The sequence below is a fragment of the Emydura macquarii genome, unplaced genomic scaffold (genome assembly GCF_026122565.2).
Source record: "Emydura macquarii macquarii isolate MOO-44397 ecotype Brisbane River unplaced genomic scaffold, CSIRO-AGI_Emac_v2 contig_1300, whole genome shotgun sequence".
Classification (NCBI taxonomy): domain Eukaryota; kingdom Metazoa; phylum Chordata; order Testudines; family Chelidae; genus Emydura; species Emydura macquarii.
The window spans coordinates 1,953,994-1,977,470 of NW_027131437.1; the positions used below are offsets into that span (position 1 = coordinate 1,953,994).

Sequence of the window (23,477 nt, forward strand, 5' to 3'; positions counted from 1 at the left end):
CTTAGCATTGCCTCTCCCCTCATGGGTTCCAGGACTAGCTGCTCCAAGAAGCAGTCACTAGTGGTGTCTGGAAATGTTATCTCTGCAACCTGTCTTGAGGTGACATGTTCTCAGTCAGTTTGGGGATAGCTGAATCCCCCATTATTATTATTGGATTTTCTGTTTTTGTAGCCTGTCTAATCTCCCTAAGCATTTCACAATCACCACAGTCAGTGGTCGGTAGTATGTTTTTGCTTCTATACTCTCCTAATTCAATCTTGGGATTTCTATCCACAGAGATTCTGTGGTACACTTTGATTCATTTAAGATTTGAATGATATTTGACTCTGCTTTCTTTCACATATAGTGCCACTCCCCCACCAGTACAACCTATTCTGTCATTCTTATATGATCTTTTAGTTTGACATTCCAGCAATCTGGTTTCATTTTGGCTTAGGTGGCGCCCATCCTTTCTGTATAGGGTTCTCCTTTCCCAAAAGGTTCCTCAGTGCTGAATAAACCTGAATCCTTCCTACCCACACCAACTTAGACACACATTGAGACCCTGCAGTTCTGTGTGTCTAACTGGTCCTGTGTGTGGAACTGGAAACATTTCAGAGAATGCTACCATGGAGGTCCTGGACTTTTATCTCTTATCTAGCTGCCTAAATTTAGCCTCCAGGATCTCTCCTACCTTTCCCTATGTCACTAGTACCTACATGAACCAGAGCCATCAGCTCTCCCCAGCACTGCACAGAAGTCTTTCTAGATGTCTTGAGAGGTCCACAACCTTTGCACCCGTCAGACAGTTTACAATGTGGTTCTCCACGTCATCACATATCCAACTATCTGTATTTCTAATAATCAAATCCACAGTGGTTATTACCAGTCTCTTCTTAATAGCAGGGGTCCCCTCACCTCGAGTAATATACTTAGTGTAAAAGAATACCATGACATCACCTGGAAGGAGGATTCTAACTATGGGATTGTTTCCCTCCACTCCAGCTTGATGTTCTCCTTCTTCCCAAATACCTTCATCCTTCTCAACAGCACAGAGGCTGTCAGACTGGGGAAAGTCTTGTTGACGACTGCTGTGTCTCCCTTAGCTCCTCTAGTTCAGCCACTGTGGTCTCGAGCTCGTATTCTGTCTCTGAGGGCCATGAGCTGCTTGCCCTGAATGCCACCTGTCCACAAGGCCAGTCATACCTACTGTATTCAGTGCAATAAATGGGATACCTCCCCACTCTGTGGCTGGACTTCTGCCCGTATTTTTTTTTTACTCTTACTGGGTTTTTTCTTTTTGTTTTGTTGGGGGCAGTTATTGGCCCAAGTTCAGAGAATGTTTTTTAGGTGTATCTGGCTCTGGTGCTCCTTCTCTAAACTCCCTTGCAAAACTCCTGTTTGGTGCTCCTGTTAGCTAGCTCATCTCATCTCATACGAGCTGGCATTTTAAACCCCCTATTCTCTGAGAGTCAGCCTATTCTCTGAGAGTCAGCCTATTCCCTTTTCAAGGGATCCTAAAGGGGTTAGGGATCAGAGGATGGCAGGCCAGAGCCTTGTTAAGAAGCTCTTGCCTTGCCTAGCCTAGCAGGCCACGAGGCTCAGCACACAGTCCGAAGACAAACCACATAATGAACTTCAGTCAAAAAGGCACGCAACGAACAGCAAACTCACCCCAGGGGTCACATAGTCGTTTCTCCTTCACCTGAGGAACTCCCTTGCAACACTCTTGTTTGTTAGCTCTTCCTGAAGTACTTCTGCACACAACACGCAGTGAATCTGTGGAACTTGTTACCAGGAGATGTTATGAAGGCCAAAAGTATAAATTGATTTAAAAAAAAAAAAAAATTAGATAGCCATTGATGGACCTATTAACCAAGATGGTCAGAATCACACCCTCATGCTCCGGGTGTCTCTAAACCTCTGCCTGCCCAGAGCTGGGACTGGACAACGGGATGAATCACTCAATAGATTTCCCTGTTCTGTTCCTTCCCTCTGAAGCATCTGGCACTTGCCACTGTAGGAAGACAAGATCCTGAGCTAGATGGACCATTGGTCCCTGGGGTGGTTGCCATACTCTTTAAAGCTGCATGGGTTGTGATTTCAGTTTCTGCTATACTGCTTGGAAGAAGTCCTCATTCACCTTGTAATACCCTAGTTCATGGAAGTGTTCCTCCATGTACTGATAAGGTTGTTTTGAGTTAACTGCTTTGCCTTGATGACAGTGCTAAAGGAAACTAGATTTCTTCTTGCCTGTGCACTGGGTTGCCCACCCGATGGTACTCACTCTGTGTATCTATTTAGCTGTGCTGGAGGTTGGGGGTGGTATTCCCGCCAACATATGTATTTTTTTTTATTTGGCTTTGAGGTTGTAGCTTGTCGTCACAATGCTGCTGGTACCTCTGGCCTGCTATTTGTCAGAGTATCACTTGTACGATATACCTGTCAACAGCTACAGTCCACAGACTTAATGAGATACTTGCCAAATGGTCAGTCCTCTATAAATGGTAGTCTGTATGGGAAATGTGATTTGGTCGGTGTTCTCATCCCCGCTTCCAGTCTCAAGTCATCTGTTTCCATCTTGTACCCCCAGAACCCTCCACAAGATAGTGGCCTTAAAGGACAGCGCTGTCTAGAGCAGCGGTTCTCAACCTTTTTTTTTTTTTTTTTTTTTTTTTTTTTTTTTTTTTTACAGAGTACCACTCGGGTCAGGTACAGTCAGGTCAAGTATCGCTTCACCTGACTTTACTGGCCCGAGTAGAACTCGGTAAATTGGCAGGGTTGCGTGCAGGGATCGATGCCCTCCGCTGAAGCCCTGCCGCCGTTTGACCGTTTTCGGCGGCAGGGAGGATGGGACTTTCGGCGGCGGTGAGCTTTTTCGGCGGCGGCAAGGGCGGGGGGATTCGGCGGCGGCAGGGTTTATCAGCGGCAGTGAGGGGGTGGGATTCGGCGGCGGAATCGGCGGCGAGGTTTGCCTCGCGTACCACTGAGCCGTCTTCCACGTACCACTGGTGTACGCGTACCACTGGTTGAGAACCGCTGGTCTAGAGGATGCCACAGGCTAACGCCGAGAGGTGCCAATCTCACAGAAGGCCCTCTCTGACTACTGGTAGGTGAACTCTGTCAGTAGTGGTAGGAAGGAAAATCAGGCGTTCAGTTTTGGCTATGCTACATTTTAGTTGATGCTGAGACATCTAGTACAGGCTGAGAGTTGGCATTGGATGGAGGGAGTTGGAAAAGGAGAGACTAAAAAGATTAAGGTTGTTCATCTTAAAAAGAGTTTTATGCATAACCTCTTAAATGAACTATGGAAATACAACCTAGATGGAGCTCCTGTAAGGTGGTGGGTGCATAACTACTCTTTAGGAACGGTTTTCCAAGCAGTTATCAGTGGTTCACAGTCAAGCTGGAAGGGCGTATCAAGTGGGTCCTGCAGAGATCAGTTCTGGGTTTGGTTTTGCTCAATATCTTCATCAGTGATTTAGATAATGGCATAGAGAGTACACTTATAAAATTTGCGGACAATACCAAGATGGGAGGGGTTGCAAGTGCTTTGGAGGATAGGATTAAAATTCAAAATGATCTGGACAAACTGGAGAAATGCTCTGAAGTAAATCGGATGAAATTCAATAAGGACAAATGCAAAGCACTCCACTTAGGAAGGAACAATCAGTTGCACACATACAAAATGGGCAATGACTGCCTAGGAAGGAATACTGCGGAAAGGGATCTAGGGGTCACAGTGGATCACAAACTAAATATGAGTCAACACTGTAACGCTGTTGTGCAAAAAAAAAACAACAACCCAAAAAGCCCTGATCATTCTGGGATGTATTAGCAGGAGTGTTGTAAGCAAGAGATGAGAAGTAATTCTTCCACTCTACTCTGCTACTCAGGAGTCACCAGTGGGTAGCAACTGGGAGATACCACCCCTTTTTCTTTCCCCAGCCAAGGAGCTGAGTTGAGCTCGTGAGGAAACTTCCATCAAAGGGTGCTGAGCCCAGTGGAGCTCAGATTTAGAATCATAGAATCATAGAATATTGGAGTTGGAGGGACCTCAGGAGGTCATCTAGTCCAACTCCCTGCTCAAAGCAGGACTAACTTCAGCTATATCATCCCAACCAGGGCTTTGTCAAGCCTCAGCTTAAAAACCTCTAAAGATGGAGATTCCACCACCTCCCTAGGTAACCCATTCCAGTGCTTCACCACCCTTCTAGTGAAAAACTTTTTCCTAATGTCCAACCTAGACCTCCCCCTGCAACTTGAGACCGTTGCTCCTTGTTCTGTCATCTGCCACCACTGAGAACAGCCTAGCCTCATCCTCCCTGGAACCCCCTTTCAGGTAGTTAAAGGCTGCTATCAAATCCCCCCTCATTCTTCTCTTCTGTAGACTGAACAAGCCTAGTTCCTTCCCTCAGCCTCTCCTCATATGTCTTGTGCTCCAGCCCCCTCATCATTTTTGTTGCCCTCCGCTGGACTCTCTCTAACTTCTCCACATCCTTGTTGTAGTGGGGGGCCCAAAACTCTAAATGCAGCCTTACCAATGCCGAATAGAGGGGAATAATCACTTCCCTCAACCTGCTGGCAATGCTCCTCCTAATGCAACCCAATATGCCATTAGCCTTCTTGACAACCAGGGCACACTGCTGACTCATATCCAGCTTTTTATCCACTGTTACGCCCAGGTCCTCTTCCGCAGAACTGCTGCCTAGCTCGTCGGTCCCCAGTCTGTAGCTGTGCACGGGATTCTTCCTTCCTAAGTGGAGGACTCTGCACTTTTCTTTGTTGAACCTCATCAGATTTCTTTTGGCCCAATCCTCCAGTTTGTTTAGGTCCTTCTGTATTCTATCCCTACCTTCCAGGGTATCTGCCACTCCCCCCAGCTTAGTGTCATCCGCATTTCACCTGGTCTTACTTGGAAATGTCTGCACAACCTGCTGAGTGGCATCCTCCGGGGCAGAGCTTGGAAGAGTACCTCCACTTTTTTTCTGTTTCAACCCCAGGTTGTAGACTGCATGTTGAATGAGTTCAGAAGTGAAGGGGAGAAGAGATGCTGGTGTAATTGGGGAGAGGTGGGTTGGTCAAGGGTGTAGGAGTTTTCAGGATAGGGTGATGAGTGTGCTTGCATTCTATGAGGAGGGTATTGGGATGGGGTGTGGGATGAGAATGAAGGCATTGTGTTGCTAATAGTGCAGGACAGCAGCAATGAATGGTCCTCAGTTTGGATCCTGTCTATCCTTAGGACAAGTTGGAAATATCCTGTGGAGGGAGGGAATTAAAGGTTGTGAACAGACAGACTGCTGGGATTCTGGCCTGGTAGCCAGAGGAGAAGGGAGGGCTGCTTGACCAAGAGGCTGGCAGAACTAAAGGAGTAAGCAAACTTGTTGTGGTGAAAGCCTGTGGTTCTGGGAGTTTCACAAGCTAAGCAGGATGTGATTGATGTCTGGCACCTCTCCAAGGAGAGCCCTACTTGTGACAGGAAGCCTGTTTTGTCACCTCAGGTGATTTAGAGGGCAATCTTGTCAGTGATGACCTAATGCCCTGTGCTGTGCTGCAGTGATCAGCAGGGTGGACTGATTTAAATCAAATGGAAATGATTCCTTAGAAAAGGAAAAGATTTAAATCAGCTTTTGCTGAGATACATAAAGAGGTGCATTCTCATTGGTTGAAACAACCATTAAGGCTTGTTGGTTTACAGCTAAACAGAGTCTTTACACTAGATATGATACATCATTTTTCTCCCTAGGCGGTACATTTTAATGATATTTTGCTTATTTACTACCTTGTTGCTTATGTTTTGTGTCAAGAAGCATTATGATGGTAACTGGCATTTAAACACAACAGCACATCATTTTTTATTAAATCAAACAAGTCCTTGGTATAACCTGTTGTGCCATATTTATAAAGCTTGACCTCAAAAGATGGAAAAGAGGGGAAAAACCTCTTTCTATAGAAAAGCAGCCTTTAACTCAAAGTTTTTGATATGGGCTCATGGATTCAGCATATTTGATTTTTTTATTTTCTTATTTAAATTAGAAATTCTTCTTTTTCAAAATAAATCTGTTAGATGAAATCTGAATTTAATATAAAATATGTTTAGGCCTAAACTTATTATAATCTCTTAAAACATTTAAATAAAAATTAATTTAAATAAAAATTTACTTTAAAAAAAAGGATTTTGATTAATCCTGGCAGGATGCCTGACACCCCATCTGAATCTGTGCTACGCCCAGTGTCCCAGCATGGTGCGAAGGGGTGCTGTTCTGGCAGAGAGATGCAACACTGAAGTCTGGAATGAGCACAGGCAGCTCAGATTCCATATGCAATAAGAGTGACGTGGGCCTTGCGTGCTGGCCGGATTCCAATATAAGGACTGTCACTGGCTAAAACGTCCTGCAATTTCTGTCAGATGTAGTGTCATTCACTTCCTGTTCTGTGGTGTAGGTAGTTGGTGGTGCTAAACAGCAGCTGCTTTCCACCCCAGAGGCGGGATCCTGTTAGTGGTGTATGGAGTGTGGAGGGATTCCCGTTTGTGGTGATGGCCAGGCAGAGGCAAATGGGAGCAGTTAGTGCCTTAGTGTAAACAGATGACGAAATTAAAACCATTTATAAAATGCGTCTCTGCTCATCTTCCCCACCTTGTCTCTAGATTGGAAGCCAGGGACAATGTCCTGTGTATTTGAACAGTGCTTAGTACAACAGGATCTCTCCCTGATTGGAGCTTCTGGGGGTATGTGGTACACTGTGTTTAAAACACCCATGCCAATGAGTCTCAGGGCCTGTATCAGCTGACTTGGGCTCCTGGGGTGCAGGTTGTGGGATTATAAAATTGCAGTGTGGATGCTTGGGCCTGGACTCGAGCCTGTGCTCTGAGACTCTCTCTCTCCCCCCCCCCCCCCCTTGCAATTTTATAATCCTGTGAGCCTGAGTTAGCTGACTGCAGCCAGCCATGGCCATGGTACAGGCCTTTTCTGGCAGTGTAGACTTACCCTGGGTTCCCCCCAGTAGAGACTTGTATGTCAGTAGAGCACTAGTAGTAGTAGAAGGTGATATAGTAATGCAGGGAAATGTGACCAAATCATCGGGTTGTTGAAGTAAAAGAGTAGGGCTGGAAGAAATCTTGAGCGGTCAGAGTCCAATCCCCTGTGCTGAGGCAGGACCAAGTAAACCTAGACCATCCCTGACAGGTGTTTGACCAACTGTTCTTAAAAATCTCCGGCATTGGAGATTCCACATTCTCCCTTGGAAGCCTGTTCCAGAGCTTAACTACCCTTGGAGTATATATTCTTGTTGTAGAATGCAACTCCACCTCCCTTTTTTTCCCCTGCCTATCCTTCCTGAACAAGCTAGACTGTTCTATACCAATAGTCCAGTCAAAAGATTTGTCCCACCAAATCTGATGCTACTTAAGTGATGATTTAGTTTATGTACTAATATTTCTAGTTTATTCCCCATACTCCTTGCATTTGTCTAGGGACATCCAAGATGTTGAAGAGATTCCCCCTCTGATTTCCCTTGTGGCTTCTAGTAACCTCTTGTAATTTTCCATGTTCCTCATGCAACATCAGCTGTACCCCAACTTCTTGTCTCTTGCTGCTAGAGACTTGAGGTCACTGCTGATCTGCTCAGGGTCATCTCTGGCAGTGCCAATAGTAGTCACATGGATGAGTAGCATGGGGTAGTGACCAGGGGGATGGATGAGCCGTGGCAGCCTTTCCATAATGTCTTGAATGTGGGCCCCACGCAGGCAGCACACCACATGGGACATCAGGTTAGTAGATCAATGCCTCCATCCCCCACAGAAGGGAGTCCCTGATGACTAGCTTCCTATGCTGCCTTCTCAGGCTCCCACCCATTGGGGTCTGCTCTTCCCCTGGTGGAGTCAGTTCAGTGTACTGTGCTCCACCATGCTGGACTGGGGATCTGTTTGCGGGGTGGAGAACTGTCTGTCTGCTGCCCAAGGTGGCCAGCAGCCAGCCTCCTCCCCTCAGAGCAGACTGTTCTCTTTCCTCCTCTGGTGACCTTGTAGTCATGTGTAGTCGGCTATCATCCTCTGTCCCAGATGTTTCCATGAGCATCCTGTCGGTGAAGTCCTTTCACTCCCGGATTCTATGCAGACGAGCCACCTCCTTCCGCAGCTCTGACCTACTTGCTGAGCGACTCCCCCAACAGACACCTCTCAGGCCAGCTGATTCCTCCTGCTTGGATTGTGGCAGTGGGAACGTGCCGGCCACGTTCCCAGTAGATCCTTGGATGCTGCTGCATGTTATGGGGAAAATGTACCTTAGCAATGGCAAGGGACTGCGATGTCGCCTGCTGCTGTGACTTGCTCTTCCTCAAGGCTCTCTGCTAGCTTGCATTCAGACACCTCGCCCTCACCTTCAAGGCTCTTGAAAGCCGATCTGTATGAAGGCATCTTCTTCCCACTCGTTTGTCTGCTCACCTCACCGCGATGCTGCGTATCTCTAGCGTGGGCGCAGTTATACTGGCTTATAGCTTGTGACGGATTCCCACCTGTCACGGCTGGACTGGTGCCTCCTGCTGGTTGTCTGGGGATTAGCTTCCAGGTGATGCCCACGTCCTCAGTCTGCACATCATCATGCTTCCTCCCAGTTTGCCTGTGGCCCTTCCCGCAACTGTTGGGACCCGCAGTGTTGTTGTCTTGACTTGGATTATGGCTTGACCGGAGGGCCATTGTCGTCCGTCCCCCCCCTTCCTAGGGAGGTTTGGCTCCTCAGGAGTCCAGCCACTTTCCCTAGTGGCTACTGCAGTATCATATTTGCCACTTCCTCAGTGGTGCCTGCAGCAACTTATTCTGTCGTTTCCCGGTGGGGGGGACCCGGGCCTGCCCACTACTCTGGGTCCCAGCCTAGGGACCTTGTGGATAGCAGGCTCCTGCTTTGCCTTGAATTCCTCTCCCAGCTGCTGTCTCCCTGGGCCACTTCCCCCAGCCCTAGCACCTTCCTTGCCCTCCCTCTGGGCCTGCTATTACCCACTCCTAGCAGTAACTCTGTCTAAGCTGCTGCAGGCCTGTGAGAGAGACAGCCTTGCCTCCTTGGGCTCCAGGCAGAGACTGCTCTGCTGTGCCCTGCAGCTCCTTTTATGATTGGCTGTTCCTCCCAGCTTCTCTCCTATTGGCTGCCTCCCATGCAGCCTCCCTGGGGCTGCTTTTAACCCCTTGGGAAGGCAGGTGCCCCATCACATAGCTGTTCATTGCTAAACCTACTGATGCCAGCTAAACTCCTATAATAGTTTTAAACTGTTCTACTTAGATTGGTGCAAAAATGTGTAGACGGCTCTGCATCGCGTCCCACTCACAACTGTCTTTGTGCACCAAAGAACACCATTCCCTACAAATCCCTCCTAAAACTTCGTGTTTGCTAGGCTTCCACTTGGGGGTCCTCTCTCCACTCCCTGAAGCTGCTCAGGGACTTGACTGTTTCATAAACTATACCAACAAATCAATGCCATGAGGCAACTCAAATTGCAAGCTAATGTCTGCAAAAAGTTCTCTCCCTAGAGCGTTCCCTGCTCTCCTGCCATGTTGCCCTGGTCTGCCTCTCTACCTTATGTGACTTAGAGTGTAGGCTCTGTGGGGCACAGACCATAATGTGCACGAATAACCAAGACTCAGATTGCCTCCTTTTATTAAGTAGGGTTGAGGCTTTAAATTCCATGTGTGAGAAAGCCATAGATGAGTGACTGTGGTGTTGGTGGTGTTTCCCTGCACTTAGGCCTCATGTCTGTCCCCATCTGTCTATCCAGGTGAATCAGCGCAACGTCCCAGGGATCGATAATGCCTACCTGGCGATGGACACAGAGGAAGGGGTGGAAGTTGTTTGGAATGAGGTTCAGTTTTCCGAGCGCAAGAACTTCAAGCTTCAGGAGGTAAGTGAGAGAAGAGGCTGCCCTGCACCTTGTGCTAAGGATGTGTCCTGGGACCAGCTGGTGGCCAGGTGTAGCCATGTCATGTCCTGTTATAAACCCAGCTGATCTGACAGGAGTGCTGAATTGCTCTGATTTGCCAGATGTCCAGGGGCCTGCACGTCCAGGCTTGGAACTGAACTGTGTTGCACTCCCAGTGCAGAAACTTCAGGCTGGTTCTGAGGCTTTTCTCCTTGGATGTGGAACATAGTTTGAACCTGTCCATATCAGTGGCCAAATAATGTCCAGCCATAGTTACGGGGACAAGACAAGCAGCGTGTATCTGGCACTGAGGTCAGATGCTGCTAGTTTTAGGCACATCAGCTGGAGCCTGGCAATGGGGTAGTGCACAGCGCTGGGATTTCTGGGGGCTCAGATGCAGGAGCAGATAAGGTTGGGGAGCAGGTGGGAACGTTCCTCGGCTTAGGACGGTAATGTGGCTCTGCTTTTCTGGGTGTCACAGGAGAAGGTTAAAGCTGTCTTTGACAACCTGATCCAGCTGGAACACCTGAATATTGTGAAATTCCACAAGTACTGGGCTGATGTAAAAGAGAACAAGGCCAGGGTAAGTGGTATGAGAAGCTCCCCTTTCCCACTCACACTAGGGATCCTGCAGAGCAGAGGAGAAGCAGCAAGTAATGTCTCATTCTGTCCCGGCAGGTGATCTTCATCACTGAGTACATGTCCTCAGGCAGCTTGAAACAGTTCCTGAAGAAGACAAAGAAGAACCACAAGACGATGAATGAAAAGGTCCCTCTCCTCTTGCATGTGTGCTCTGCTTTGACCAGGCCCCTCTCTTCTGGAGAACACTTTTTGCAGGCCCCTTGCTGATGGTTTGGGGTTGCTGTGTCCCTGCCTCAGTTAGAAGCTCCATTCAGCTGCCATCTCTGCGGAGGTCAGCCAACATAACCATAGGTGGCTCTCCTTGGGGCAGCTGCTCTTCAGGAAAGCATCAAGCAGGCTGATATCCCCCTTCGCAGAGGGAGTGAGCTAGTGTTGAGAAGCACACCTCTCTGCTGCACATATCTGAGTGGAAGAGGGGTTCTGCTGTCAGCCTAGAGTACAGAAAAAAGGTGGGGGATTTCTTGGTCACTACATGAGTGTGTGGGGCGGGTTGAGCATGGGAGCAGGGGTCCCATGATTATGACTGGGATGGGCTGGATCTTAGAGACCAGGCTGCAGCAGGAGAGGCGTGTTCCTCCCGATGAGCTGAATGGGCAGCAGTTAGTCCTACCTGTTGATTGTGACTTGTACTTCGCTTTGTATTGTAGGCCTGGAAGCGCTGGTGCACTCAGATCCTCTCTGCTCTCAGGTATGTGAAGTAGGGAGATGCCCTTTATATGAGTGGCCAGCTGTGCTGGAATCCTGCGGCATGAGCCAGACTGCCTGATTAGCTCTGGGATGGAAGAATACAGTCTAGAAAAACCACTCTTACCAGTAGACTTGGTTTCAAATATGACCCTTCCCCTCCCCGTTCTGCAGGTAATCCTGCTCCTCCCACAGAGGCAGCTCCAGACTCTTCCTGCAGGCACACTGGGGACGCTGCTTCTGTGAGCCCAGATTGCTTTCAAAGTTGTGAACTCATTCACCACATCACTAGCAAGTTACAAATGAGAGTGAAATATTCTGCCTTGCAAAGAGGAAGCCAGGTCCCTGCATGTCAGGGGAAAAGATCACTACTATTTTGCCAAGCACAGATACCCAGAAATTGCTGGGGATCCATGAGCCCTTCAGGTTGTTCACTTGGCTAACAGAAAGGGAGGGATAAATATAATCTACTTCTGGCTCCTTAAAGAGTTTGGGCCAAGGGCTGAGGAATAAGTTCCAGAACCGAGGGCCCTCTGCTAAAAACACATGCACCCAAACACTGTCAGCTCTGGAAACTTAGCTTACCGCCACTGTGCGGAAATTACACTTATGTGGAAAGTATAAATATCTAGTAGGCTAAAGTGTGGCCTCCAGGTCAAGAAGGGCCTATCTGAACTGGGGGTGTGTGCATGCTAGATCATATGCTTTCTGGGACAAGGACTAGGGCCTGATTTACACTAGAGTTCTGTGGGCAAAAGTCCGCTTTTTTTGGCATGATAGTGGTGCTGTACACACTGCAATCACCCCTGCCGACAAAACTGCCCTATGTTTTTTGACAAAATAAAACCACCTCGACGAGCGCTGTAGAGCTTTTTGTGGCAGTTTTAGCAACAGAGATTCAGGGTAGACACTGCCGTTGGTTATATCATGGTAAAATGGCCTTCAGATGTGTCCCACAATGTGCATTGTGACCGCTCTGGTCAGCAGTTTGAACTCCGCTGTCTGCCGCCATCCGCCCCTCTTCTTTCGAAGGCCCAGGAAGCTTTGAAATTATTCACACAGCTAAGCATGCTAGCTCCGGGCAGAGAGGCAGGCAGTTTGGGCTGCTGCTGGTGGGATGGGGGGAAAGACTCCTGATGTGCTGTGCGGAGCCAGGGAGGGAGGCAGGGCTGATGCCAGGGTGTTCCCTTTCCTCCACCGGTGTACAGGTCTCCGCTGGGATGAGGGGATGGGGGACACCAGCTGTCTGTGCACCAGCTTCTGACTCAGAATTGGTGGTTTCTAGCTGCTGCTGCTGTCTGAACTTAGAGACAGCATGTGGAAACACTCACTGTCCCCCATCTCTGTCACTCGCTCACTCACACTGGCTACCCACAGTGCATTGCTCCTGGTGTTGACAGAAGAGCTGGTAGTGTGAATGCACAACACTGATGCAAGGAGCACAGTGAGGACATGCAACAGTGGTTTAATTACAGTGGTGGCTGTACACCGGCATAACTTGTCAACAAAACTTTCTAGTGTAGACAAGGCCTTGGTCCCCTAGCGTTTGTACAAGACCGGGTACCTTCCTGGTTCCCAGGCAATAAGATCAGAATGTTTTTTCTTCAGGTTGGACTCTATTTTCAGACCTGTGGCTTTCCTCAGTATAAGAGCTGAACGTCTTTGAAACCCATCTGGCCAACTTTCTACGCATGAGCTATGTGGGCAAGTGATATGCCCATCCTCCACCCACCATCTTGTGGTATCCTGGGCTTTTGTGTCCAAGAGTTGATCAGAGAAGGTTTCCTTTTCTTCTTTCCTGGGGCCCCTTAGCAGGAGTTTAATTTTGTGTTGTTATATTCTTTGTATCCTAACACAAAGACTGTCCACACGGAGTTACTGAATTGTATCTCCCTGGCATTGTAAATACTCTTGGCATGTAGTTCTGTGCAGTCACCCTTTCAGCTCAGCAGGCCCTCCCCTTACCATTGCTGTCTTTTCACCGGTGTTCTGTTCTGAATTTCTAGCTACCTCCACTCCTGTGATCCCCCGATCATCCATGGCAATCTGACCTGTGACACCATCTTTATTCAGCACAATGGACTGATCAAGATTGGCTCAGGTAAGACTCTCCAGAGGTGATGGTCAGTCAGTAATGGGCGCTGGTTTCCTGAGCTACCTAGAAGCCATTGGAAGGGCTATCTTGGGGACTGGGCTATGTAAGTATTAGCATTACCCCTCGCCAAACTGTGGGTAGGGCCAGAGAGGAAAGTCTGCCCCGCCTCTTCCATACTTGGGTCACACAGAGACTTGGGGTAGGAACTGCTTTCCCTTCCAGTCAGTTAGGTCTGGGTTTAGTTTGTATCCCTGAGGTGAGGGTTTGAAACTAAAAAATGACACGAGAAATTCCCAGAGTCTTGGCTCTGTGCAGAGTCCTCATTTCTTCAGGCCCCTTCTCACAATCAGGCCTTCCCCAAGGACTACTTGCGCCTCTGCTTATTCACACTTAGTTATCCCCCAGTGCTGTTGATTTTTTTGAGAACTGCCTGGAAAACTGTCCATTGAGGCCAAATGAGCACCCTCTTGGGGGCACCAAATATTCAGAGCCAAAGTTATGGAAGGAGTCTGTGGTCCCTACTCCCTTGGTTCCTTTTTCATGGCTAGCTGCTGGCATTGGGGACGGAATTTATCTGCTGGTAGCCTTGGCCTCTGCCTAGCAGTATTGGACCTGTGTGCCTCTTCTACCAGTGCTCAGACCTATTGGCATCACCATGCATCCAAATTTAGAATCACTCCGTCTGGTCTGGGCCTCAGGATGCTGTCTGACTTGGGCCAGGCCTCTAGTGCAGAGGTGCAGAAATCGGCTTCTGGTCCAGGAAGCCATCCATGCTGAAATGTGACTCTGAGAAGTGGAAAAGGCTTTTACTGGGGCATTGAAGAGCAGCGTGCCTGCTCTCTGCCTCCATCTCAGCTGTGTTGCTATTCTTAAGGCCTCTTAAGACTGTTTGTTTTGCAGCCAAGGTGCACTGTCTGCCATCTCGACATATCACCCTCCATCTGACAGTGCTGCTGTCTTTGGTCATTCCATCATTGCTAGTGAATCCATCCAAAGGCCCAGTGAATGTATTCGGGCTTACTTGTGACCTGTGCCAGTTTGGGATCTCAGCCTTGTGCTGCAGTGTTTGTGTAGTTGTCCTTTGAACCCTGGGAAAAGTACCATTTGTTTCACCTGTCACCTAAACAGAATGTGCAATCATAATCATGCTTGTGAGTAAGCTGCAGTTTTCGTGGCTGATCCTCCTTCAAAGGGACACTACCTGTGTCCTTGTCTCAAATGTGTACAACACATGGTGTTTGTATTCCTTCTAAATCAGACCACCAAACTGTTTTCCCCAGGAAGGTTACTCCATACTGTAGGTGTCAGAAAAGCTTAGAGAAATCCTCTACCGATATTGTATCTCTTGTGGATCATGGCAGAGGAACATCCACTCCACATCAGTGGATTAGGGTGTGAATTGAGACCTATTATGCTTTAGCCAGAGTGGTGGTGTCTCAGCATCCTGGGGCTTACTCCATCATTCTTCTGAGAAGATCTACATTTAGGAACACTTTCCAGGAGTTACATACCTGGTCCCCTCCCTCTGTTGGCAAACAGCTTGCCCACCATAATTCCTCAGTTTCTGCCCATTAACACTACAGGAAGCAGTAGACACCCTAAACGAGCCTCGACACGAGCTGTTAACCAGGCCTCCAATCCTTCCTTGTTGGTAAGAATCGCATCCAGCTGCAGGTTTCTGATTGAGATAGTCAGCACTTCATTCAGAGAAGGACTCTACTCTTGACTTGGCAGCTAGATCTGAGGCTTTATTTTGGAGGACAGTTCTTCAGTCTTTAGCACACCTTATATACCATCCTGGGGTTGTTGTGCTTGCTAGACTCCCACAAGTGGGACTATGCAGAGGTTGCCTTGAAGGAGAGTTTGCTCATCGGTAACTATAGGTTTTTGAGTGTCACCTCCTCTTAGTCATACTGCCTGCCTGCCTTCACCAGAGTTCAGTACACACTAGAGACAGAGAAGGAAGTGAGGTAGTTGGAGCCACACAGCCTTTCTCCGGATGGTGTAGTGTGAAGGTACACAAGTGGTCGAACAGGTTGCGCTTCCTAAAAGATCTTACACCCTCCCCAGTGCTGGGGCATCTCATAAGCGTGAATATGCAGAGGCAGCACTCAGAATTACAGTTACTAATAGGCAGCCTCTCCCCACTCACAGCTACAGATTATGCTGGCTGAGACCTTTTCCCTTTTGTCCTTTGTGCAGAAGAAAATCGATCGGAATCTCTCCGCTCAAAGCATTTCTTTTAAGTAAAGGAGATGAAAACTAAAATGGGGCTGTGATTAGAAAAGCTCCCCTCTGTGTAGTAGCTCTGATTCCAGCATGCCTTAGAGTCAGAGCTGCCGATATCCGTGACCACATTCTCACTCCTGCGGAGCCCATGCAGCTATGGGAGGGAACTGGAGTCCGGTCTGAATAGCTAAGTGCATTCTGACTTCATGATCTCTGTTTGTCTGACTGTGGGAGCCAGCCAAACCAGCTTGACACTCAAACTGGAGGGGGAGTTTATGGCATGTCAGGATCCTTGAGGCAATAAACATGGATCCTATGTTGCCATTTGGTCACTTTTCAGGGAATAGCATGCTGCCTGGCTCCCCCGTTCCAGGGCGCTTCCTGTGCAGTATTTGGAGTTCTGGGGTAGCACATGCAGTGGCAGGACTGGCCCAGCTCTTGCATGTTTCCCTGATGCGATACAATCCCTTTTCTTCATCCTCTTTCTGGGTGTCCTGATGGGGGGGTTGGGAGTTAAAAGAAAGGAAGACAATCAAGAAGCCCAGTATGGGTTGGAGGGTGAGATGGAGTGGTACCCAGCAGGGCAATAAATAGAGCTGTGGGTGTAGAGGGTCATGTGGGACAGATGGGTTGGGAAGGACAAAGGGTGTGGGATAGTGTGAAGTGTAATGCAAAGGCCACACAGTGCTGGGCTTTAGCCCATCTCTTCCTGAGCCCATGTGGTGGTGGTCTAGCATAAAAAGTGGGGTTAGGGACGGAGGAGCTGGGAGTTGTTAAGGTACAGGGAGGGAGGGGACTCTGGGAAGGCTGTGGCCAGGGAGGGAGACACCTGCTCTTTCTCCCAGTCAGTGTGCTGTGGGAAAGAAGGAATGTTCTGAGCTATTCTGTGGACTTATTGTGTTGAATAAATTAAGTACTTATTGTACTTGAAATAAAAGCCGTCCTCTTGAAAACTGCCTGCTTCTCTGCACATTCCAGATGTTCCCAGAGCCCTCATCTTACTGTCAAAGGGCACTGCTGGCTTGGTTCCTTTGTGATTAGGAGGGTGGTTGCCATTCCTCTGGGATTGGCTGCAGTGATTATAGTATCTCAGATGACGCAGGGGGCTTTCTTCTGAAAAGGCAGCTTGTTTTTGAAGGGCTGATGGCCTGGAGAGCCTTTGGGTTGAGTGGGTGGAGAAAGGAACCATGATGGCAGAGGCGGGGTGATGGGAGGGTGATGATGCTGGGTAGTACTTAAGGGGCCCTGCCTGACAGTCCCTTAGGGTTGAAGGGAGAGAAGAATGTGGTGTGAACTGGAAGCTCCAGTGTGGGGTATAGCTGAGGCGCTGCTTTCCAGGTTCACAGACCGTATTGGGAGTCACTGCTTGGGTGTTAGCAGAGTCCTGAACTCCAGGACTCTGAATATGAACGCCAGGCTGTAGTATGGAGGAGCTGTGCAGGTGCCTCATTGGGAGGGGTGGCTCTGGATGAGTAAAGCTTTGGGTAGGGCAGCTCTGAAATGCACAGCAGAATTGGAAACTCTTAAACTGAAGTGTGGGTCTTGTGACTAATCCTGGTGCTGCCCTCAGTGTATTGTGCCATCATGATCCTCAGCTCCCTCAAAGGGTTAATAGTCATTTCTACAGTGGGCTGTGGGGGAGAGTCCCGGATATGTTCCTGGAGGGTGCCTTGGGCCATTTGCCACAAGCACCTTTTTATTTGCTTGGTGGGCTGTTGGGTTGGTTATGTACCAGTGTGGCTCCATATACACACAGCCTTCCCTACATCCCAGTGGTGGGTGCTCAGGGAACGTGAGACGTGACCTGAGATTTGTGTTCATCCAGACAGCGAAACAGATGGAGTGCCAGGGTGTGTGGCATGGTGCTATTGCTAAAATCCATGTGGAGGGAAGGCTGCTGGGTGCTGGCTCTACTCCCAGCAACACACTGTCCATCTCTGCCTGCTGAGTGTGGGCACGGGGTCTGGTCACTGGACTGTGGTGGCTTAGTGACGTGCTGGGAGTTTCAGCTGCCTCAAAAGACCAGACCCTGAACATAATGCCCTGGTCAGTGTGAGAGGCCCCCTGATCCCACCTCTCCCTTGCCGCTCTTGGTGTGTGAGGCATCCTGGCTTGGAGTCAGCAGGTGAGGGCTATTGAAAGGGCGGCCTCTTCCTGTGTCCGTGTTCTGCCGTGGTTCTGACCCAGCTGTCTGTATTGATGTTAAGTGCTTGCTGTTTCATCAACTCATCGACTTCTATCTTGTTTTACTTCCCGCTTACGGGCTGCTCTGTTACCAACAGTCTTTCATAGGATTTTTGCTAATGGTGAGCAAACTTCTTCACTCCTGTGATGTGACTGTGTCACTATATATAATGTACATTATAGATACATATATAACTATATCTATCTATATATAAATACAAATCTGAGAACGTCTCTCTACAGTGTTCCCTTGCTATAAGGCTGGTGTATAAAATTGTCCAGCGTAGGCCACTCTGCCAGCACTATCCCTGTTCTGTGCTGGGAACAATCTGCTCCTTGTGCTCCCAGCCAAAGCCTTACAGACAGGGAGCACTGCCCTGTGTGAAGTCTTCTCCATGTCAGTTCTGTCCCCTCTCCTTGTTCTTAGCCTGCACTAGTCTGTGGACCCCGTTGCATGCCAGCTCCTGCATGTCAAGAGAGGTCAATGCATTGTTCCGAGCTGCTCAAAGCCAAGCTGGCCGTGTACATCAGACTCTGACTTCCTGCTGCTGATCTGCTGGGCTTGGCTGCGGGCCACTTTAGTCTAGCCTCTGCTTCTTGCTCAGACACCCTGCCGCTTGCTTGTAGCTTCGTTAACCCATAGGCATTTTGTTTTCCATCTGAATGTCTCAATGAAATGTGTTCTGCACCTGATGGCTAGATGCATCTTCCACCCAAGTAAGCCCATTGCTGTGCAATGAGGCCCATTTCTCCCTAGCCAGGGCTTTGGCTTTCAGTGAGCTCACCTTGGCTCACGTACGTGTTTGTGGGCAGGGAGTGTTTGCTTAGCTCATAACCATGTTGTGTTTGACATGAGGAAACAAATGAGGAGTGCACCCATGCTGTATGTGTACTCCTGAGATCCCACCTTCTGTCAAATGGCAGTGATTATGGGGCAGTGCTCCACTTCCCCAAACTCTCGTCACGGCCATCTAAGGGCCTGTCAGAGTAAACTCCCTGGGTTCCCCATGTCTGCAGATGTTTTGCAGTAGGGGTAGAGCAAAGCCTCTCCCTCGGCAGCTAGGGTTAACAGTGAAGTTATTGGGAGTCATGAGATCTGAGCAATAGAGCAGGTCTCCTTTTTCTAGAGGGCTGATCTGTGAGGGAGCTAGGAATTAGTGGTAGCATATTGTGCTGAGAATCAGGCTCTGAAGGGTCATGTGATTGGACAAATCCCTCTCTCTAGCAGGCTGCTCTGGAGTGGAGCGGGGAAGGTGGCGCACACAGGAAGCAGAGTCTCAGGCAGCACGTTCTGGCACTGCATTGGGGATGTACGTTGGCACAAAATGCAGCCTGTTTTTGGGAGCATCTTCAGTACCATCTCCAAGAAAATCCTGCTGAGCTGAGTACTGATAGGCCACCGAATGGCTGCAAGGCTTGGAACCCTCAGGAAGTGTTACTGCTAACCCCTTCATAGTATTACACCATTCTGCCTGTAAACAAAGCCAAGATCTCAATTGACAACGTAAGGCAATGCCCCCTAAGAAATGTATTGTCAAACTACTCAGTGGTCTTGAAGACACCTGTGGAAAAAAATTCCTATGGTCTCTCATCTCTGCTGGGACAGCAGTGAGACCTCCTTCGAACCATAGGCTTTCTAGCCAGTCTCTTGAGAGCTAGACCAAAGACTGGAATGAGTCTTAACTGCATTATTCCCTCATGCTTTTGGCTCACGAGAGTCAGGAATTAGGCTCCTCGGTCACTTGGGTGCGCACGTGAAAGTGTTACTCAGCGTGTAGCTGTTCTTCATGCATCCAGTTGGTCTTGATCATTTTTTTCCACTCTTTGAATTTGTCACCTGGTGTTCAGAGTATGTCAGATTGTCCTCTTCATATCTTTAACAAGCAGCATATGTCACTGTATAGTGTAGGTGTTCATTGTTGCAGGAACTAGGACAGATTATTTAGGTGTCTTGGACTTTTTTTAGTGCACAAATCACTCAACCATTCTGTCTTCTTTACTGACACTACAGTGGACTTGATGTAAACCATGAAGTGTTCTGTTTATTGATGGAAGTCCTGACTCTGAAATACTAGCACCCAAGTGACCTAATCAGGATGTTGACTGCTATCCAGATGCACAAGATGACCTGGTACCTGTGCTGAAAAAGTTCTAGTTCTAGGAATGCCAGGCTTTGTGAATAATTTCTCTAGGGCAGACAGTACTGCGGTGGTTGCTCTCAGTGTAATGTGCTTCAATACAGGTTCTCACTTTCTCAACTTCTGTGTATTGGTGGGCAATAGCTCACAAGTCAATAACGATCCCTTCCCAGGCGTATCTGAGAATTCGTACAGTTGTAATGGGTCTAGTTTTCCTGCTTGTGACACAAACTGCTCTGTCTCGTGTGTTAATGACATTCATGGGGATCAGATCTTTTTCCCCCCTCAGGAGATGTAACAATGTCCAGGTGAGTAGCATATGTTCTCATATTGACCAACTTCCTGTGGGCACCAAGTATCGACACCTTCTTTAAATGCCTTCTGTACAGGAGTCTTTCTTCATGATCCCCAGATGGAGAGCTCCCACCGCTCCAATACCATGGCAAGAGTCATGGTGTAAGAACCTAGTTAACTAGCTCAGTTTTTGGCTCTTGGAGATAGTTGGGGCTGAAATAATGCACCCACACTCTCCTCTCTTCTGAATAGTAGCTTGTTACCTGCTCCCACTGCCTCCAGCCAGTTTCTCTCCCCTGTGACCCAGAAGGCTGTTCTCCACAGGTACTTGAGGCTCTACCACCTTAAACTCTTCCCCACCCTTTTATTTGTGTTGCAATGACCCTGGAGCCCTGGAGGTTTTTCAAGAGTCAACATAACTTACTTCAGCTTCCTCTTCTGATGCCAGTTGGAATTTTCCGGCAGCTCTAAGCCTGTCCGCTGCGTGTGAGCATCAGCCCTCAGACCTCTTTGATTCTGAGCTGTGGTTCAGCTCTTGTCTCTGATTCTCTAGTTTAGTCAATGAGTGCAGATGCTGAAAATCAGTGGGTTTAGATTTAAAACACCCCCCCCCCCCCAATGCTCTTTTAATCAGGAAGTAAACTGGCCCCACTCTCTCTCTAACAGAACAACTGAAATGTTACACTAACAAGGAAGTTGGGCTGGCGATGCACAGAGAAAAGATTCTGCTCCTGTTAGAGGCTGGATGTGACCTTTGTCCTTTGCACAAAATTAATTTTCAGATTGCACAAATGGACAACCCCTTTTAGCTCATGGCCACATTGTTTTTGACCTAATGACAAACTCCGATCGACATAAGTCACTGTCAGACATCAATGGAACTGTTAAAAATCCAGAGATCATTAAAGAATTGAAACTATAGATCATAATACTACTTCACCTGAGACCACTCGAATTGAACACACAATATTCTGAGATGTGGCAGAAGCAATAAGGATAAATTTATATCTGTAGCATCCTTGGAGGGGTAGACTATTGATCCATATAGAACACACTAGAGCAATGAAAACACTATAAAATAGAACTCATTGCTACATGGAAATGATTAGCAGACATGATTAAAGTGATAGGGGACCATAGCAATATTGAAAGAGGGTGAATGGAACACCAGAAGCTTTAACATTTTTAGGTGCTTTCTACTTTTGTCAGAGTAATAGTTAGTCTGGAAGCTAAGTAACAAATTCATTTCTGAAATAACCTACAAAGGGATACTGCCCAGCCCAGCCCATTCCATAGTGAGCAATTTGTCAAGTACTACAAGGCCTTATCCCAAACTTCTGGAAATGCTGATTAGGAACCAGTTACAGAAAATACCTCTTCCTAGATTAGCTGAGGAAGAAGCTGAAGCAAAGCTCCAAGAATTCAAGCAAATGATTTTTAAACTTAAAAAAGGGTGCTTTTTTGTAAAGCAATCTGTAAAGATGGAAAAGCATTTTAATGTCAAACTTACAGAAAAGGGCGAAATAGCCAGGGAAATGCTGCACCAGGCTAAGTGTGAGAAATGCAAACCCCACCTGACCGGATCAGTTGAAGGCACACAGCTGACTCCAGTTTGTGTTGGGAGGTCTATGGAGCCCTGGGTATAGCAGCCTGCATGTAGTGGAAGACAGGCAATCCTTGTATTCTAGGGAAAGTTTAAAATCTGATTGTAGAGACAGCACAAACAAAATCCCTTTATAAAACCTTCAAATGCTTCTGTTTGGTGTCCTCTGTCTGTGTTGCTACTGATAGCAGGACTAAATTGTGTACATGTTATGGACTGCACACAACAAAATCCCTCCCCTTGATCCTAATGATGAACAAGTTATACAGTAGAATAGGCATGTTCGTCTTGGAGAGAGATGCATAATCATCAGAATTCTTTTTTATGACTAGGGTGTCAGAGGTGATGATGCTGTGTCAACTTAAATCACTCAAACTTTGTACACTCACAACGCCAACTTTTTTTCAAGACCAGAAGAGACCATTAAATCATCTGGGCCGACCTTCTGTATGTCAGAGGCCAGAGAATTTCATCCAATTGCCCCTGTACTGAGCCCAAGGACTTGTTTGACTAAAGCATATCTTCCAGAAAAGCATCTCTCATTTGATGTGTGGCCCACATATTTATTGCATACCATCCAAACCCTGCATACACAATTTATTTATTCATGGTATTCTATGGCACTCTCATAATAGAATCTTAGTTCTTTACAAGGATAAATCAGTCATTTTTCACAACATCCCTGTGAGCTGGTATTATCCCCATTTTACGCATGAGGAACTGAGTCCCAGATTAAATCCAAAATTATCAAGTGTCAGCCAGTTTTGGATGCTCAGTTTGCGAAGCAACAGGAGTTGTCATTTTACAGCACTTCATATATACAGAGGAGAGCTCCCATTGACTTCAGCTGCAACTGTTCATGTTCGCACTTCTGTAAATCAGACCCCGGGTGTTTTAAGTTGGGTACCCAGAAAATGAGGAACACACTGGCCAGCTGTGAAAAGTTTGGTTTATGTGACTTGCCCAGCTTCATGCAACATCTCTATGGCAGAGGCAGGGACAGAATCCAGTTCTCCAGGGCAGCATTCAATTGCTTTACCCACAAGACTGTCCTTTCTCTTCCTACAATCCCCTGCCTCATTCACTACACACCTTGCAACTCCTTCAAATAACGAGGCTGGGCCTCATTCACTACATACCCCTGCTTCGTTCCCAGAGCATCTGTCCATGTGCATAGAACGGTGGTGGCGGTGGAGAAGAATGTTGTCACACAATTAAAGACATAATGCGCCCACAATGGAGATAAGTTTGAGTGGCACAGGCAGCTTTAATTTTGGCATTCCTTAACTTGAGTGTTAGGAAATTTGGTTTGTTTTAAAAGAACTTCACTTATCCTTCAGTTAATTAAAGCACATGGAACCATATTGATTCCCAACATGGTCATCAGCAGGTTTGGGATCTTCAGCTCCTCAGCACAGTCCTCTGCCGCTTGAGTAACTGGTGAGAGCAGAAGGCCGTTATGTTCAGTGTGGACCTGACACTAGCGGGGATGAGAGTAGACAGCAGAGGAATGCTAAGACTCAGTAATGAGTCCAGTTCCAAGGTTTGTAGGAAAGCAGGTGTGCTGCAGTGGTCAGCCCTGGCCACTCATCTGGAGTGATCTCCCCAGCTCCTGCCCACGTTCTCTGCTCTGTCTTACCGTGCAATGCTCCTGCCCCCTTTTCCCTACCCATCCCTGGTGTCTGTCCCCCTCCCTCTTGTTCCTGTTCCTGTCTCATCTGCC

General features: G+C 47.8%; 1 protein-coding gene across 2 annotated transcripts in view; it reads left to right on the forward strand.

Moving 5' to 3' along the window:
* NRBP1 (nuclear receptor binding protein 1) overlaps positions 1–23,477 on the forward strand; it is a 66,976-nt gene that overhangs the window by 11,986 nt on the left and 31,513 nt on the right. The window contains exons 3-8 of one of the 2 annotated variants that reach the window (XM_067550539.1): positions 9,745–9,867; positions 10,367–10,468; positions 10,564–10,653; positions 11,175–11,215; positions 13,218–13,312; positions 17,818–17,841. In XM_067550539.1, coding sequence (XP_067406640.1) covers positions 9,745–9,867; positions 10,367–10,468; positions 10,564–10,653; positions 11,175–11,215; positions 13,218–13,312; positions 17,818–17,841 — 475 coding nt within the window. The remainder of the gene's footprint in view (positions 1–9,744; positions 9,868–10,366; positions 10,469–10,563; positions 10,654–11,174; positions 11,216–13,217; positions 13,313–17,817; positions 17,842–23,477) is intronic. The other variant, XM_067550540.1, reaches the window with a different exon arrangement.